Source organism: Cryptomeria japonica, chromosome 1 (genome assembly GCF_030272615.1).
Source record: "Cryptomeria japonica chromosome 1, Sugi_1.0, whole genome shotgun sequence".
Lineage (NCBI taxonomy): Eukaryota > Viridiplantae > Streptophyta > Pinopsida > Cupressales > Cupressaceae > Cryptomeria > Cryptomeria japonica.
In genome coordinates this window covers 264,130,735-264,150,085 of record NC_081405.1, presented here as the reverse complement: position 1 = coordinate 264,150,085, position 19,351 = coordinate 264,130,735, and the positions used below count along the sequence as shown (strand labels likewise).

Below are 19,351 nucleotides of genomic sequence, written 5' to 3'. Positions count from 1 at the left end.
GGTGATCTATTACCCACATCTGAGTAATTCTAGGTGAATATTATGGGCATGCATGTCGATGGTGTGTGGTCAATGGCGAAACCAGATTACAAATATTTGCATTGTTCTTCAAAATTCTGGGTGATTTGACCACGATTGTGCCCCTCACTATTCGTGCGGAATTCGTCAATTGGTGAAGATTCGCCACTAAAAAGCTCTCTGTAGGTGTATGACATGTGGCTTCTTAAGGATGTGCCTATGTGTTGAAAACTATGTAAAACAAATATTTGTCCTCTTAAATGCATTCAAATAGGTGTTAAAGAAGTGATGGCATGCTTGAATGGTGTGAGTTGTTGTGAATTTTGCTTATAGATGCTAACTCAAATACAAGTATTGTAATTTTAGTCTTTTAAAATGTGGTTAAATAAAGTTGTCTTGAAGACATTTCAATGATTTATCATGCTTATTGTAACTAGTAAGAGTTTTGTGAACTATTTTACCTCCTATGTAATGTATTTACTTGGATAATTGAAGCGTAGAAAGGAAACTTTATAGTCATTGTCTTACTTTGAGCCAAGAATTGTTTGGATTAAGAAGTTCTATGTTGACAAGTGTATGTTTTCAACCTAACCCTTGGTGACTTCCAAGAGTAAGTCGAGCCCAAGGGGGGGAGGATGTAGTGTCCCTCCTAAACTCACATTTTGATTCATTCTCTAATAGACTTGTTTAGACATATGGATGATGATTTGATGTTGCTCAAGACTTTATTTCTTTGATATTGATATTGCTAGATGCTTATTTGGACATATGTTATTTGATGACTTACATGATGGATGATGCATTCTATATCATTTGATAGATGGATTTATATCGATGGATTATATGCATTTGACATTCTATGATGATATGGTGATCCTATGATGAGGTGTTGATTATATGCTGATACAATGGTTCTAACCCCTATTTGGTAGTTATGGTTTCATTCGATGTATTGATGTGATTGATGTGTGTGACTGTCTTCGTGAAGGGGATGATGCCTTGTCACTCATTGTGAGTAGGATAAGGTATTGTGATTCTCTTTCCCTTGCTTGTTCATTATAATGGATATATGTCGTATATGCATTGTATTGTGCTTGCAGGATTGTAAGTACCAAACATCGACTCCACCTCACTTCACAGGTCTGAGCGTGTCCTATCCTAATGGAAAGTTGTTTGAGATGGAATCAATTTCTTTCACATACTATAGGCTTAGTTATTCACCTTGTTAATTGTGCCACAACACAAGTCAGTGGTAAAAGTTTGGTATCGATGATTCTCTTATCGAGTCGCTTGAGTATGTGAGCATATGATTTCTATTTAATTTAATTTATGGAATAATGTTTTTGATTAAGGAAAATCAGGTTTTAAGGGACCCAAAACCCTCTTACATAATGAGGAGATAAGAAAAAGAGAAACTAGGAAGAATAGAACAAAGAGAGAAAGGTTGCAAAAGGACAACAAAAAAAACAACAGCCAAGGAAAAGAATAGTACAAGGCCAACGAGAAACCGACATCCTAAAACTAGATTACATATTAGATGAAAATATTTATAGTCTCTTCCACATCCTTAACCAGCATCATCATTGAATTAGCTGCCTCTTTCAATTCTTTGTTTTCCTGCATTTGTTGATTGTCTTTCGTCTTCAATTCCAGCTCACTAGTAGTTTGCTTGGTTCAGCGTCTGGAGGAGTGTAGAACAGAACTAGAGACCGGCTCATCATCAATGATCACCGTATCTTTATTCTGCTTGTTATTCTCCAGATAAGCAACCAAAGAATTCATGTTTTGAGAAGACACCTTCAACACTGCCAGACTATGCTCCATGAATTTCTTCAAGGCATTCTCAATTTTTTTAATCCGGTTGTTTATCAGATCATTATCAACCTCACCCTTTTCTTTGATAATTCTCACCACATCTTCAAGATGCTTCAAATCTCCCTTAATCATGTCTTTTTCCGACTAGTTCGAAATTTCTTCTTCGTCCTCAGCATCACTAGTATCCTTTGCAACATCCTCTTTACCTTTAGTGTTGGCATCCTTAATCAAGTTCTCAATTTTATAATCCAGGTCTCTCCGATTATTCTGAATACTGGAGATGTTATCAATCACCCATTTCTGAAAATTGAACATTTCCAGGGTACTATTTTTGGCAACATTCAGAATGGAATCCACGTTCTCCATAATCGAAGCAGAGTCCATAGACCTAGGGTTTCCCTCCTCCATGTTGTGTTGAACATCATTCCTTCTATCTGAGATATAAGGATTATCCTTCACTTCTATCTCTTCAACATCCTCTTTTCTCTGCTCATCCCCTTCCTCGCCCTCAACTTCCTTCTCCTCCTCATTCTCCGCCTCTTCTTCCACCTCTTTCCCCTATTCCTGCTCAGAACCAACATTCTCTTCCGTGTCTTCTTTAGCTTCATCACTAACCCTCAATTTCTTATGCAAAGGAAGATTAGAAGAATCCTCATCAGAATCAGAGCCATCATAAACCTTAGAAATGTGGGCATTCTCCACAGAGGGGTCATCCCTATTAGTCCTAGCTTTACCTTTCAAATGCTCATAAATTAACAAAATGAGCCTTGGTGAGCAATGGGGTAGGATTTAGGTTTCTTGGCATGGTCGGCTAGGCTATCATTAAGGGAAGAAGCCAAATAGAAGCGCAATGAAATATTCAAGCCATGGCAAAAATGGTTAAGGATGACAAAGTGGTAATTGTAAACTTTTGAAAACCTTCCATCAATCGTAAGGTATTCCATTAAAACTTTCAACATTTTCTGCCAGAAAGATTTTACCTGGTTAGGGAGGTCGTAGGATGCATTGTCCTTCTTAGCGAGTCGAGCCCTTTCTTCTTCATTTTTAGGGAAATTCTCGGTAGCTTCCACCGAGAACTTGTTGTCTCTATAGAATTTGATGCCTTCCTTCTGCAATCTGGTAACCTCTGCCACCAAATCTTCATCCAACTTTTATGTCTGGCCAAACAGAGTAAATTTATTATTGCTCCAGCCCTTGGCAAAACCATGTGAAATAGAATTCTTACTCCCATGCAGTTTCTCCATGTAATCAGTGAATCCATATCTGTGCAACCTTTGCCATATTTTCCTTTCGCTTTTCTAGCTATCATAGTTGGAAGGCTCATTGTGATTAATATTTCCCCCCATAATGTAATGGTTGTTCTAGTCAAAACCCTCAACAGAGCATGAAATAAACAAATGCTGAAGAAACAAGACATTGGAATCGAAAAACAAGGTGATTTTCTTGTTGCTTGAATTGTCTTTTAAGACATTCAATACAAACCAACACTTAATATGACTAGGCCCATCACACTGGTGCTCATTATCATGATGCCTTAAACAGGTAAACAACTGACACTCCACATCACTCCAATATCTGTTATTGAGATCCGAACCCAGAAAGGTAATAATGAAATTATCATGTACCATGGACTCTATCAAATAATAATTGCTCACAGAATCCATTCTTACATGAAACTTCTCTGATATACTTAGTATCCTCCTCTAAAATGACCCCCTCATTAGCTAATAAATTAGCTACCCTGTTACCTTCCCTAAAGGTATGGGTAATAATCACACTATCATAGGCATCTAACAATTTTTTAGAATTATCAATGATATTATGAATGTTCCAAGAGGGGGAACTAATACCTTTAATAGCCTAAATAATATTGAGAGAGTCCCCTTCCAGCCATATTTTTTTAAAATTAAAACTCTGAGCAAGTTGGAGACATTTTAACATTGCCAAAGCTTCTGCCACATGATTGTTTTGAACTCCAAAGGGAGAGGAAATTGTAGCAACACAAAAACCATAAGAATTACTGATGATTCCTCCCCCTCCAGCCTTCCCAGGATTACCTTTAGCTGCACCATCAAAGTTCACCTTAACCCAATCATGAAGAGGGAACCTCCAAACAACATTATCTCTCCTGCTCTTCATATCAGATTTGTGGACCTTGTGTATCAACTTCCATTCAGTTAGGATGCTTTTCTCATTATCATTCATGTTAATATAGCTACACTGCTTGTTTTTGTGAATGGTATTGATGCTTTCTTTAATAGCCCTGTAAATCTTTTCAAAAACCACCTGAGAAGAACACTTAGCCTGCATGAAAATTCTATTGTTTCTCTCCTTCCAGATATGCCAATAGGTCATAGGAAGGACAAAGGAATAGAGGGTCTAAGTAATAGGAAGTTTGGTAGGGAAGATCCATTGCCAGATGAATTCCTTAAGACTATTGTGCATTACCCAATCGACTTTCCATTGCAGCCAAACTTTACTCCAGATTTCCCAGGTAAAAGAACAATGAATAAACAAATGTTCCACAGATTCAACTTCTTTCTGACATAACTCACACCTATTAGGAAACATGAATCCTCTTCGAGCCAAGTTATCAATGGTAAGAATCTTGTTGTGAGTTGCAAGCCAAAAAAACATGTTAACTTTAGGAATGAGGAATCTATTCCAAATTTTAGTCCATATTGGGTTGTAGGCTTGAGTAACAATTTTTTTATAAGCAAAGGCAACAATAAAATTACCCCTAGGATTTCTCTTCCATAGGAACACATCATCAGAATCTTTACTAACAGAAAAGGGCAGCAAATCCTACTGTAACAATGGAAATCCAGCATAAACTGCATCAAGTTTGACCCATTTATTCTCCTTACAATAATTATAAACCATAGAACCATACCTCCTTTTGCATTCTTCAATGAATTGGCTGCAATCTTGGTTAAAAAGAGGCTCATCTTTAATCCAGACATCCTCCCAAAATCTGATTTTATCACCTTTGCCAAGGACCCATCCAGCTCTAACTTTAGCAACTTTTATAGATTTGATCATAGTATTCCATATAAAAGATCCAACAGGGATATCTTCAGAATAGAGAAGAGAATGAATTGGTTGGTTATGTATGTATTTATCAAACCACACCCTACTCCAATCTTTCTTAATACCATATGCCCTCCAAATCTGTTTAGCAAGCAAGGCTTTGTTGAAAGGTTTGAGAGCTTTAATACCTAACCCCCCATTGCTTTTAGGATTACAGACTTTATCCCAGGCAACCAACGCAATCCTTTTCTTATCTTCTACACCAGATCAAAGAAATCTTTTCTGAATTCTTTCTAAAGCTTCAACAAATTTGACCGGTATACTAAACAAGATAAGAGCATAAACATGCGAATTTTGAAGAGTCGCTTGAAGAAGCCGAAGCTTACTGGCCTGAGATAGCATAGATCCTTTCCAACTTGCCAATTTTTTTTTGAGTTTATCAAATAACGAATTCCAGAAAGAGTTTGGAGGAGCCAAACCAAGAGGGGGACCCAAATAAGTAGAGGGGAGTAGCTCCACCTTACAACCAATTATGTTAGAAATCCTCAGCTACCTCAATAATGGGGTATTGATGAAGTCAATAGGAGATTTATCTCAATTAACCTGTTGTCCAGCAGCCAGGGAATAAGATCTATGAGCACCTTTGAAGGCAGTAACTTCACTAACAGAAGAATATCCAAACAAAATTATATCATCAACAAACTGTTGATGTGTACACTAGGAGACATTAGTAGAAGAGGGTTGCAACCCTTTGATGGTATTATTCATTTTCAACTTTTGAATCAGTCTGCTCAAACATTCCGCCAAGATAGTGAAAAGAATAGGCGAAATAGGGTCTCCTTTCCTAAGACCCCTAGAAGATTTAAAAAATCTAGATGGAGATCCATTAATAAGAATAGACAAATTTGGTGTAGATATCAATTCTCTAGTAATTTTAATAACCTTCTCATCAAATCCAAAGGCCTCCATGACCCTGAAAAGAATTTTCCATTCCACTTTATCATAGGCTTTTGCCAGATCCAAGTTTATAAGAAATCCCTCTTTGTTTTCAGAATTAAGAGAGTGGATATTCTCATGCACAAGAATAATAGAATCCAAAATCTTCCTACCTAGGACAAATCCTTTTTGCTCCCCAGAGATAACAAAGGGGAGAACAACCAGCAATCTAGAAGTCAGGACTTTTGAAATAATCTTATAAAAATAATTACAAAGACTAGTTGGCCTAAAATTTCCCATAGAATCAGCTTCAACCACCTTAGGAATTAGAGCAATAAAAGTAGAGTTGATTTCTTTAAGAATTCTTCTGGATCCAAAGAATTATTTGTCAACATTGGTCGTGTCTTCCCCAACAATATGCCAATATTCTTGAAAGAAAAACATAGGAAAGCCATTTGGGCCCAGAGCCTTATCCCCTTGAAAGGAGAAAACAACTTTTTTAATTTCATCAGCTGTAGGGATAGCAGATAATATTTTATTCTGATGAGGTCCAATAATCTTAGGAATGTTATCAACTAGGTCTTTTTGCTTAACAATGTCAATATCCTTACTACCGGTCAGGAGGTTAGAGAAAAACCTAACAACTTCATCACCAATGTCATCATCTTTGAGAAGAATTTTGTCATCAATAATTAATCTAGAGATTCTGCTAGCAGCTTTATGCTTCATAGATGTCATATGAAAGAATTTAGTGTTTCTATCACTGGCTTCCAACCAAATAGCCTTAGATCTCCACCTCCAATAGATTTCTTCTCTTGATATTGTGTTGTGTAATTTGGCTAGAACCTCATCTTCTTTAGCCTTGGGGAACATCCTATAACCATCTTTCTGAATTGAGTTTTGAATTTGTTCTAATTCCTCCTTCAGCTTCCTCTTGGATTCAAAAATATCTCCAAAAACCTTTTTGTTCCATATCTTAATGTTATCTTTGGTGTTTCTTAATTTTTTAGCAACTTTGAACATGGCAGAACCATCTACCATTTGGCAATGGAATTTTCCAAGGAAGGGTGTGAAATCCACATTTTTTCAAACTGGAATGGAAAACAACGTTGGCCCTTAATAGAATCAGCAACAAAAGAAATGGGATAATGATCCAATCCTATTCTGTTAATAATAGACAAAGAGCATTTATACTTAAGGACCTAGTCAGGAGTGATAAGGGATCTATCAAGCCTTACCTGAATAAGATCTCCTCCATCCCTTCGGTTAGACTAAGTGTAGGAAGCTCCACAAAGATCAACATCAATCAGGGCATTGGCATTGATGAAGTCCATAAGGTCAATCCTGCTATCTAATTGAGCTTAAGTTCCTCCAAATTTGTCAATTTCTTGCAAAGGGGTGTTGAAATCTCCCATCAATAGCCAGTTGTCCTGAGAAAAAAACCCCCTTTTCTACTGAATTTTATCCCAAAACTTACTCCTAGTAGCTTTAGAATTTGGAGCATAAATGTTGGTAACCACCCATTCCTGTCCTTCATCAATACATTTAACTCTCATAGAATAAATATTACCATCTTCATCAATCAGATCTCCATCAATAGTTTTCTTATTCCAAAATATGGCCACCCCACCTGACGTCCCATTCGAACTACTACCACAAACACCCCCCTGTTTAAAGAATTTTAATTTTTCAACTTTTTCCTTACTCATTTTAGCTTCCTAAACCAGGATGATGTCCGACTTGTGATCTATGATAAAATTCCTTAATAGATCCTGTTTATGGAGACCATTTAGGCCTCGTATGTTCCAGGAAATTACCTTCATTTGGAAACCTGGGAGCAGGATTCCTAAATGGTTCGCTGCCTTCCATTAGCTATGTTTTGTTTGCTCTCCTGGTCTCTGTGCCACTTCATGGTTTTACGTCCCTACGGGGATTTAGAAAGACCAATATCCACCTTAGACCTGGTTCTAGTTTTAACCCCATTAGAACAATTTGTCTTCTTATTTTTCTTTTTTTCCACTCCTATTATCTCTTCATCATCTTCATCTTCATATGAAGATTGATTATTATTCCAAGGTTCTCCTATTCTTTGAGAAGAGGTGGGTGATTCAGTGCCAACACTATGAAATAGAGAGTTAAGGTTAACCTGAGGCGATCCGAACTTGGTCTTTTTTTCAAAGATGACTCCTGGACCTTCAAAGTCCTTTGGACACACTTAATTACTTTCCTTTTTTGTATCTTTTAGAACCTCATGTTGTGATTCATTTATGTCGCCAATCTCACCCTCTTCAAGAATTTCTTCTATGCTTACATTCTCTTCTTCTTGAATCTGTAAAACTTCAAATCCATTGACTATTTTGACCTCAAATACATTATCTTCATCCTTTCTAACTTCCTTCTGAAGAGTATCCTTGGAAGTACTAGCTTTCCTATCACCATTTGTTATATCTTTTGGGTTACTAGGAAGTCCACTTCCTCCTTCTGCTCTACCCTCCTCATTTTTGTTAATCTTCTCTTTCCAGATCTGTTTAACGTGATTGTTATGCTTCTGAGCATTCTTAGGGTTACTTGGGCAAGCCTTTGCCCAATGTCCAACTTTCTTACAACAGAAACACACAAAGGGGAGGGACTCAAACTCTATAGCTTGTTCCCACTTCTCTAGTTTGGAATTTATTTCAATAGAGCTAGGAAGGTCCATATTCTAGTGAAATATTAACACATATCCTCACATACACCAGCCTCTTTTGTGCTACTATCATAGCATCTATAGCCACAAGCTCCCCGAAGGAGTTAGCATTGCCTGAGAAAACATCCTCCAGCCAGAATTCAAGCGGCAAACCAGGCAACCACACCCAGACCATTTAGGATAAAGAAGCTTTCCCAAACATCCAGGGTCCTCCACTCAGAGCCATTTCCAAATCTTCCCCACAAGAGAAGGAAAAGACAAAGAAACCCCTTGACAGGGCTGAAACATCAACCCATCCTTTCAACCTCCATTTTCTCTTAACAAAAGACCTAACGACTTCAATATTAGGTCTTGGTCCAACAAATTTTCCCACTAGAGAAAAAGCCATTAGAGAAATACTGTGGTCTATAACCACATTTGGTACTGCAATAGCTAGTTTGCCTATTTTTCTAGCAGAAATATCTTCCACAGAGGGAAAAGACGATTTACCAGTGGGTTTGTTTGCAAATAAACTATTATAGGGTTTGAGAACCTTCACCTCAGCCATCTTTTCCAAATCAGTGTTGAAGATCTCAGAACCCAACTTTGAAGAATCTTCATTATTTTTAAGGACAAGAGGAGGGTCTCGATGCCGTGGGTCCCCCTCCTTTCATCCATCCACATCATCCACCATAGATCCCAAAGAGACAGGGTGTCCTTGAGCTGTAGAGGCAACATGATGAGAAGATCGAGTCGTGTTGTTCCCTATAGTGTGATTATTGTTTAATTATTTGATTGTATTATTTATTGTGAGAATTATACTTAATCAATTAAGATTAATCTAATTAATTTAATTGATTTAATTATTATTTATTTGTGATTTATTGATTATCTATCTATTTATTGTTTGATTTATTTATTTAATTAATTATTGTCGAGATTGATTTATTTTGATATATTGCTTAATGGGTTATTTATTTGTTATTTATTTAATGATTTATGTATTATTGATTTAATTATTAATTTATGTTAATTCATTGTTGAATGATTTATTTATTTATTAATTTATGCTTTATTTTATGTAGTTGAGAATTTATTAATTGAATTTTTATTTATTGACTTTATTAATTAATTTATTGTTTATTGAAGAATTGATTTTATATTTTATCAGAGAATCCCTATTTATATGGTTTTATTTATTTAATTTCTTTATTTGGTTTTTATTGGGTGATGGATCATTATTAAATGAGTTTATACAAATATTATTTTATCGGTAATTGCATATATTATAAAGTTTACCTACCCTTGCATGTGATTGGTTGATTTTCAATTGGTAGGTAAATAATATTGGTGAATAATATATTTCTCGAAACTATGTGAGATAGGTAAATTATATTGTTCTTTGGAATTTTCTAATTGGTCGAATATTTCTAAAGTTTTGAGTTTGAATTTTTATTTAATTAGCTTTCTGTGAATGTTGTCGGGTTGATCATCCGACAGATTTCTGGGATTTCGAATTAGATTTGGATTGAAGCTTGGATTGTTGAGGATTTCTCTTCTTCGGATTTTCAACCCTTTTTGGATTGCGATTGCAAGTTGGTTTGATTTTCTCCTTTAAATTTTTGGTTTTCGGGAAAGATTGTCTCCTCTGTGACTGTGCAATTTGTTTATAGATACTGTTTGAATTGTTTTCGGGAATTGGATTTGTAGTTTGTAGAATTTAATTAGTTTTGAAAAAGTAAATTGAATGGGGGGAATATTGCAATTCATTGCTTTCATTTTATGGAAATTGTTGTCGGAAACACTTTTTATCTTCTTTGTGAGTGACTGTGTATTCAATTATTGAGTTTGAAAAGGTGTTGGATTGGGTTTATAGTTGATTATTCCTTTGTGTTGTATTCTTTGATTTCCCTTCATTTCAGAGCTTGATTTGGTGTTTTTTGTCTCCATGTGGTTGTCGGGAGTTCTCTACAACTCTTTGAGACTACACATTTGGAAGTGCCGACCCTTCCAAGAGTATGTAAATTTTGCAATGAAACCTTGAGAGCCTTGCAAAGGTCTCTTTGTGTGGATTGCGGTGTTGTTCTATCTCTCCCTTGTTATTTTGCCCCCTTTGTGTCAACCTGACCATTGTGGGAGATGGATTTTCTTATACAAATTTTGTTAGTGAGTTTGATATCTATGTTTTTAATTGTCCTCGTTGAAATTTTAATCTTCCAGTCCCTTTGTGTCTAGTTGGTGAGTTGTTTTTGACCCCTATGAGAGTCTGGGTTAGTACCTAAGCGTTATGTGCCAATTTTGCTTGTTTTTCTGCATATCTCCCCCCAAAATTATAATAACACCTAAGAATTATGGGGAATGGACTAGGCACATTGGGCTACACCCCAGGGCCACTGGGGAATGTACCCAGGGTGTTGGGAAATGCACCCAGAAAGCTAAAGTCCTAAAACTCAGAATGAAGGCCTAATTACCCAAAACACTAACAAATGCACCCAAAATGCTATAGAATGGTCTATAAATGCTATGGTACATACCAAAAAAACTACCATACATACCAGGGGTTCTACTCTACAAACCAGAGGTATTGGACTGTTCTGGGGGTCCTAAAAAGTCACTTTTTAACATGTTTTAGTATCTTTTTGGGTTGTGTATTTTGATCATTAATGATGTTTATTATTCTCCAGTAAGAGGGTTCATGCCTTACCGTTGAGGTGTTCCATATGCGATGTGTTGCTTCTGTGAGAGGGAGAATTCCTCGTTGTTGAGGGATTGATTGTATGACTCCAATGGAATGTGTTATGCCTCACTATAGAGGATTTTTTATTGATTTGGTTTCACTTTTGGATTGCAATCATGATTGAATTTTCCTTTCTGTTGATTTGGTGAAGGCTCTCTTCCATGTGTATGGCTTTATGTGCTCTATTATGGTCAGGTTGTACTCAATATGTTATGATTGTTTCTATATCATTTTTGGGCCTTCATGATCTTGTTATATGTTCTTTGGATGTGTATTATACCCTATGGTCTTGTTCCATGGTTGGGAGAGTGGGCTCTTGCATGTGTTGGTTATAGGTTATGAGCATTAGACCTCTAGGAAGGGGGTCTAGGCCTATGCAACCACATGAAGAGTTTATGGTTTAAATGTCAAGTTATAACATAATAATAATTGATTAGCAGGATGGGTAATTAGGAATTCACCTAATCAAGATAAATAATATGTTGTTGTATGTCGCAATTGGATATACCCAAGGAGATGGATTTGGGATCTTAGATTGGGAAGATCGTTGGAGCGGTAACTTGATCTCCCTTGAGTGACTCCAAGGTGGAGACAAATGCCACATGAGGTTAGCATGTGATGATAATCTACCCCCACATGTGTCCATTATCCATATGCCTTATATTATTGATTTCACCTCTGGAGGGTTTATTGTTGATTATCCATTTGTTGTGTTTTATCTTTGATTCTTGATGTTGTTGTGTGGTTTTCATGTTGAGTTTGTTGGTTGTTAGGTGTCAGCCTAGGTCTTGAGTGTGAGTTGGAACCCCATGTTATCTCCTAGCATGGGGGGTGGTTCCTATTTGGTTCCACATGGTCAGGTGGTTTGATGCCTTCTTCCATTGGGATGTTCTTCTTGGATGCAAGCATGCATGAATTGGATTCTTGGATTCTTCATTATATGAATTTTCTCTTGGAGCTTGTTTCTATGTACTTTGAATAAGGAAACATTGTATCAAGATGATTTGTATATGTAAAGGAGATTATTTATCTTTGTATTATGTATCTCCATATATTTGTCTATGAAATTGAAATAAGACATGTTGTAGTGGATTAGGAGAAGTACTCATTGATCATTCTTGATGTATTGGATAATCTATATGTATTTTGAATTCATGAGTTATATGTGGAAAAGGAATCAACATGCATATATGTAATTGTGTTGCATTTGAATTCATGAAATGAATTTGTGATGTGTAACTCTATGGAATGAAAGATGGAAATAATAGTAATTGTTGTTATAATTATTATCTAAATAAAAAGGAATTATCTAGGTGAAATGGTTAAATAGATCTATGATTCATTATCATACATCTAGATTTACAATTGTAGATCTAATTGTAGATCTAGATTTACAATTAGTTGCATATCATATCATACATCTCATTTTCAAGATACATCTCACAGCATATCATATCATACATCTCATTTTCAAGATACATCTCATAAATCAAACATCATAAATCATGTTCATCACATACATCTATCTAAGCATTGCATCATCATAGAATAAAGAAAAAGCATGTAAAAAGCATAAATCCATAACACATCACATGATCAAAGAAAATGGTGTCATATATATATATATATCTCTCAACAAATGATCAATATATAATATCTGTCATGTCTATGCCCAGTACAACAAAAATGCTAAATGTACAAAGGAGACAACGTCTCTCAAGTTTGACTATCTCCCGAAGGAGACGGTCTCACCACAGATGTCCCAGCCCCTGGATCTCCAGGTGGATCCTGTCTATGAGGCCCCGCCACGCCTCTCCTCTCTGTCCGTGACCCACTCTCTCGAGATCGACTCAATCTTGACTGCATAAAACTCTACACACAATGCTCCCTAAGCACCACATCCTCATAATGGCACTGGTAATACTCTGCCTCGTTGGCTCTCAAAGCCATCTCTCTCAAGGTGTCTCTCATTGGACCACCTGCTTCTGCTCTCTGCAAGCTCCCTGCCAACTCCTCTGCTCGACCCCGCCGCTCTATCTCAGTATCACGCTCTAAGGTCAGCTGGGTAATCTGACGTTGTTGCGTCAATAGCTGTGCCTATAGCTGCTGCACTGTCAACTGTAGGGTCCTAATTTGAGCATCCTCTCGATGCCTCAGAACTTGGATCTGAAGGGGTACCTGGGAAGATGCACTCCACATCCTTCCCCCTGTCCTCGATGCTGGTGGCGATAACACATCAGTCCTCCTCTGAGATGGTCATCTCAACTCATTAGTCCCTCCCACTGCTGCTATCACCTCTCCTACTCTCCCCTCACCCCCTGCTCCAATCACCAAGCCTCCTCTCCCTCTATCCATCATAGCTTGTTGAACTTCTCTCTCCACCCACACCCCTCTATCACTACCATCTCTACCTCTATCTCCTCTACTCCCTCGATCTCCTCTCCATCGTCGTCCTCCTCCACCTCCTCCATCATCTCCCTCATCCCCATCTCGCCCTCCCTCATCCTCATCATCATCAAAAGCGGGCCACATCTCTGTTGGATCTGATATCCTCACCATGGCATGAGCTGCGAACAATCAGACAAACTCATCCGTCATACCAACATCTAGTATCTCAGGGGCGTAGTCCCATATCTGGCCCGCTAACTACACAAACTCCTCTATGGCCGCTGCACTGTCAATAGTCGGACCCCAATCTGGTATATCCTGCCTCCGACGCGCATACAAACAGGTCCCCTGTGGTATCCCCTGCTGACAACCATACTACCGCAAAACTCTAGTAACCAAAAATCTCTCGATCACAAACAGGGTCCGCCCTATCAAAAATCGGGTCATGAAGACATATGGTTTCTCCAACCCATCCTCAGCCCATACCTTGCAATCTGTATAAGGTCGCCAGATGACCGTATCAATATCATCCAATGCCCTCCTCCAATGCTCAAGTTTGCCCAGCTTCCGCTGGACAACTAACCCCCTGTATCCATATGCGTATGCACACCCAACAGACCTATCTCTATCCGCCAGTGGCCTACCTGCAGGAATATGCTCCCAACACCATACCTGTAGAAGTGTCACGCCAGCTGACAAACTATCGTAACCCAGGTATACCACCTCATGCAAGTCCCTGTACAAGTGGGCTAGCATAGCTGATCCCCATGCAAACATGTGACCCTGTGTCACCATCTCCTCCAGCACCAATCCCCATCCTATAGATAGTCCCTTCGACCTATGGTTGGGACATCGGAAACCACCTATAAAGCCTGCCAGTACCAATGGAAGAGGCGTATAGTCCAAATCCAAAAACTCCTGCCAAGGGATCTCATATCTGCAAAATGTGTCATCATGAAATATCCAGCGAAGTGCCTCTGTCCCGCCCTCCTCTGACTGCTCATAAGGTAATAGTGCACCTAATACAGGTATACGCAGGATCCGGTAACAATCCTCTGGGGTCACCGTCATCTCACATGTGGCAAAGTGGAAGGTATTCATGTCACCATGCCATCTCTTTGCTAGCACTGTAAGTAAACCCTGATTCATAGTAAACTGAGGCATATCTAGTAGGGAAGACAAGCCACATCTCTCAATAATCTCTAGATCAGCCTGTGACAACCGTGGTATCAATGTCCATGGTCTAGGGAACCGCTCACATGACTGAACCACTCCCAATTGCTCCTGTCGAAAAGCAAAACAAGTCCAATATCAGTTTCCTCATCAAAACATAGATATCAAAATCAAAATCACATCAAAAACTTGAAAACTTTGAAAATCTAATCAAGTTCTACATCATATCCATCCATATCAACTTGTAACACAACTCAAGTTTTCAAAAGTCATATCAAACTTGTAACACAACTCAAGTCCATCCATATCAGCTTGTAACACAATTCAAGCTCCACATATATCAACTTGAAACAATGCAAATCAAATCAAGTTTATATCAATTCCACATTAATATCTATAAATAACTTAAAAAATCGCAAATCAAACCAAGTTATATCAGCACTCATATTGGACAGACTATCAAAACCATGACAGCAGACACAGAAACAAACAATTTACACCTATCCTAGCAAAACTGACCTTATCCTATAAATTTTCCTCATTCACAAATCATCCTATCTCACAAAACCTACTGCATGCGCTAACTAAATTTGGCTACGCGCTAAAATCCTACTCATGCGCTAACCTGTTTTCTCCACGCACTATCCTATCTACCCCACGCGCTATATTGACTCTATGCGCTATCTGTTTCTTCCAATGCGCCATCTAATCTACTCTAAGCGCTAAACCTATCCCATGTGCTAACCTATCCCGTGTCTACGCTACCTATCTAACCCTATGTGCTAGGTTTGACCTACATGCTACTTACCCCTACCCATGCGACTCCCTGTGCACCCAATGCGCTAGGTTTACCCGACGCGCTACCCGTTTAACCCTCTGCGCTACTCTGTGTCCCTAATGTGCTACTCTACGACTATGCACTAACCTAGCAAATCTATGCGTTGCCCTAAGTTTTTAGACGCTACCCAAAATCTAAAACTTTATGCGCTACGAAATTTTTCGTATGTGCTAACCGACAACCCCTATGCGCTAAAATGACAAAACCGCATGCCAAAATTCAAAACATGACAAAAAATGACAAAATCAAAAATAAAAAAAGGGTCAAAAAGGTTGACTTACTAGTGGTCCATACGCGGCAGGCCTCGATACCTCCAAACGCACTCAAATCGATGCGTAGAATACAGAATAGTCATTTTGTCTTCTCTCCAAAAGTCTCTCTCTCCAAGGTCAACAAGCACAAATGAGACAAAACAATGCACTTTTCCCCTTTTATAGGGTAAAATAAAATTAGGGTTAGGGGATTGAGCATGTAATTCTCTCGTGGTCTTCCTCGTACCCTCGCACACATCAATATTGGGAGATGAATCAATTTTAGCATTCCACATAACCAAAATTTTACAATGCAAACACAATTATCCAATCAAATCAAATTTTCCAAATTTTGATTCATCTCCTGAGGGGGCATTATCAAACATCGTTATCAAATTTGGGGCATCACACATCAAATCTGGGGCACGACATGAAAATCTAAAAATAACATTGATCATAATCAAATTTTAGCAACACATCATTTTCCTTGAATTAACATGTGCACACACGTCACTTCAAAGAGGGGCAAAATATAGACGTATAAAAATGACTATATTCCTAAATGAATATTTTATGTTCATTTCTCTATTTCGTTAAATCTAATTTAATTAAATTATCCACATTCCTCTATTTAATTAAGTAAATTACTCAATTTATTTAATTAAATTCAATTAACCCCTTTTAGGTCATTTAATTGAATAAATCATTTTATTTAATTAAAACTATTCTTCTAAACCTTTTAATTAAATTTACATTTAATTAAATAGGGAATCCCAATTAAATAAATCTAATTTATTTAAAAACCTTTTGCATCATTTAATTGAATAAATCATTTTATTTCATTAAAATCCCTTTCTCTCTACTTTTAATTAAATTTACATTTAATTAAATAGTTCAACCCCAAATTGAATAAATCTAATTTATTCAAATTCCCAAATTGCAACCAAATTGAAATAAAACAATTTATTTTAATTAAACCTATTATTCCTCACCCACTTGCATTTTCCTACATCTCCCACTTGCATCCTAATCCCCTTCCTAAATTCTTCTAGATTCTTCTAAACCTAATCAATTAGTCTAAACCCATCCATCATTCCTTTTCCCTAAATTTGAGGATGTCACTTCTCAAATTTGGAGGAAAGTCTTCCAAATGCATTAAAGCCTTAATCCATTCAACAAGATAACTTGTTGAATGCCCCCAAATTTGGAAGGACTCTTACAAATTTATCCCCAAAGTCTTCAAACCATTAATGGTTAACTAACCCTTAGTGGCATGATTAGAGACTTTTTGCCTAACTTAACCTCCATATAACCCAAGGGTCTCATCAAGCATTTATTGCTTTGACCATGGTTATTCCTTAATCCTTTGCATAAGAGTTTATCCTTTGGGTAAAAGCTTTATCCAATGGATAACCTTAACCTAACCTTAACCCTTACCTCCTAAGGTAACCATGAAGTCTTCTCAAAAATTTTAATGCTTCTTACATCTCCTCTCAACCAACCCTAGGTTGCCAATTGTCACCATTTCATTGGTGAAAATTGCAAACATGGATTCCCAACTTTCAAACTTGACCCTTGATTAAATCTTTCAATCCTGGCCATCCATTGCCCTATTTTTACTATAAATAGAGCTCTCCATCCTCCATTTTAAATCATCCAAGTCTTTAGCGTCATACTTATACTCAAATCCATGCAAGCTTTAATATCTTATTTATGCTCATCATTTAGCCTCTCTTTTAAATAGGAATTAATCTAAATATGCATGTTTAGAATATTTTCCTTATCATTTAGCTTAATCATAGACTAGTATATAATGCTAGGATAGTCTTGCTACTAATCTTGTCATCTTATAATCTAGTTTATTGCATTTGTAAGATCATGCATAGCTTAGGATGCATTTCATGTTAAAATCAATCAAAACATCCCTCGTTCTTGCATTTTTCATCCCTAAACCACTTTGTTCAGTCATCTGAGAGCAGAGAAATTGGTTTGAGGGACCTTGTGATATAGAGAACCATGGAACCAACCTTGGAAAGTTGAGTCATCCTTCATGACTCCATAGATTGCATCAAGAAGTCTTGTGGGTGTGTGGACTAGGCTCCCTAGAGCTTCATTTTTTGCATTTTGAGTTTTATTGACCCGCTTTTCCCGCATACACTAGTAAGTCTCACACACTCTCTCCTTCACTTTTGTTGTTTTGTGCACCCAACCTCTCGAGAGAGATGTATCTCCATTAGAGATAAAAGGAAGAGCAACAAGGACTAATTGAAGAAGCACAATGAATGGTTTTCATTTATGTTTTATTTTGTTTCAATTACTTTGTTGGTGGGATTAGGAAAGTTATCTTGCAATATGAGTTTCTATGATTGGCTTGAGTAGATTGTATGGATGTTTTGATTTTTAAAATAACCCTTTTTCCTCATCTACATCTCGTGAACCAAATGTAAAACATGTGCCAAATTTGATATCTTTTATAAGCTTTTTGACCAATTGCAGGTTCTAGAAGATCATTCAACAATCTTTATTTTCATACTTGATACTGATCTCGTAGGTGGCACATAGTCCTATGCAATTGGTTGAGCTTTCTACGCAAGTGGTGAAGAATATTGTGTAGTTGGTTGAATACATTGTGCACTTGGTCAAATATACTATGTAGTTGGTGCTCTGTATTGCACATTTGGTCAAAAAGATTGTCTACTTAGCTTGTTTGTCTCACATGTACGGTTTGACTAACAAGATTGTTATGTGCAGGGTTTTAATAGGTCTAATTAGTTGATTTGTAGGATTTGAAAGGATTGAAGTGGATATTGTAGGAGTTAAAGTTTAAAATTGAACAACTTTCATCTAGGACCTAATTAGATATTGGATTAACCCTTTGATTTTACAACTTTCATCTAGGACCTAATTAGATATTGGATTGACCCTTTCATTTCATGTTACAACTTTCATCTAGGACCTAATTATATATTGGATTAAATTATTTGAATCAAATTGGAGATAATCCAGGGCTTTGGAAGGTCACAAACCCTATGGTCAACAAGTTAACCGATGTAAAATTTGATGGGCGTTCAATGAAGATCAACATAATCAAGGATGATGATGTCAAGTTTGTTGCGATGGTTATTGGTTATAAGGTATATCAGTCTAACCAACTGAATTTAGTATCTAACACAACCATCCATGCAGCCTATCAGATGGTTAAAGAGGATGCCCATTATGATTTGTGTAGTGTTCTACTGGAGGAATTGATGATAAATTTGAAGAAAATTAAGCAAGAGAAAAAACATGTCTTCAAATTTGGTTCCTTGGTTATCTTTCTGGCACTTTACTTCTTGAATCATATTTTCAAAATCGGTAGAGTGCAATGGGATTTTGACAAACCAGTGACCCAACAGATAAAGCAGGGTCTTGATAATCTTAGGAATAGGGACAATCAAAATGTTGCATTGTGGGCATTCTTCAAGACTTTTCAGGACAAGATGAAGCAGAGGGTCAGAATC

General features: G+C 37.2%; 1 protein-coding gene across 1 annotated transcript; it reads right to left on the bottom strand.

Moving 5' to 3' along the window:
* Positions 1–1,977: 1,977 nt before the first annotated feature.
* On the bottom strand, positions 1,978–8,660 carry LOC131857306 (uncharacterized). The gene is made up of 3 exons (XM_059209590.1): positions 8,535–8,660; positions 8,048–8,377; positions 1,978–2,391 (listed from the first exon to the last, which is right to left on the bottom strand). Exons 1-3 carry the CDS (start codon positions 8,658–8,660, stop codon positions 1,978–1,980), a joined length of 870 nt encoding a protein of 289 aa, XP_059065573.1.
* Positions 8,661–19,351: the final 10,691 nt, after the last annotated feature.

Excerpts from the sequence above, each read along its gene's own strand:
- LOC131857306 (XM_059209590.1), bottom strand. The coding sequence starts at position 8,660 with ATGGTCTGGGTGTGGTTGCCTGGTTTGCCGCTTGAATTCTGGCTGGAG. Across the intron at positions 8,378-8,534 it reads TAGTAGCACAAAAGAGGCTG|GCTTGCCCAAGTAACCCTAA; the intron begins GTGTATGTGAGG and ends CATTGGGCAAAG. Across the intron at positions 2,392-8,047 it reads TAAATGAATCACAACATGAG|GGGAAAGAGGTGGAAGAAGA; the intron begins GTTCTAAAAGAT and ends GAGCAGGAATAG.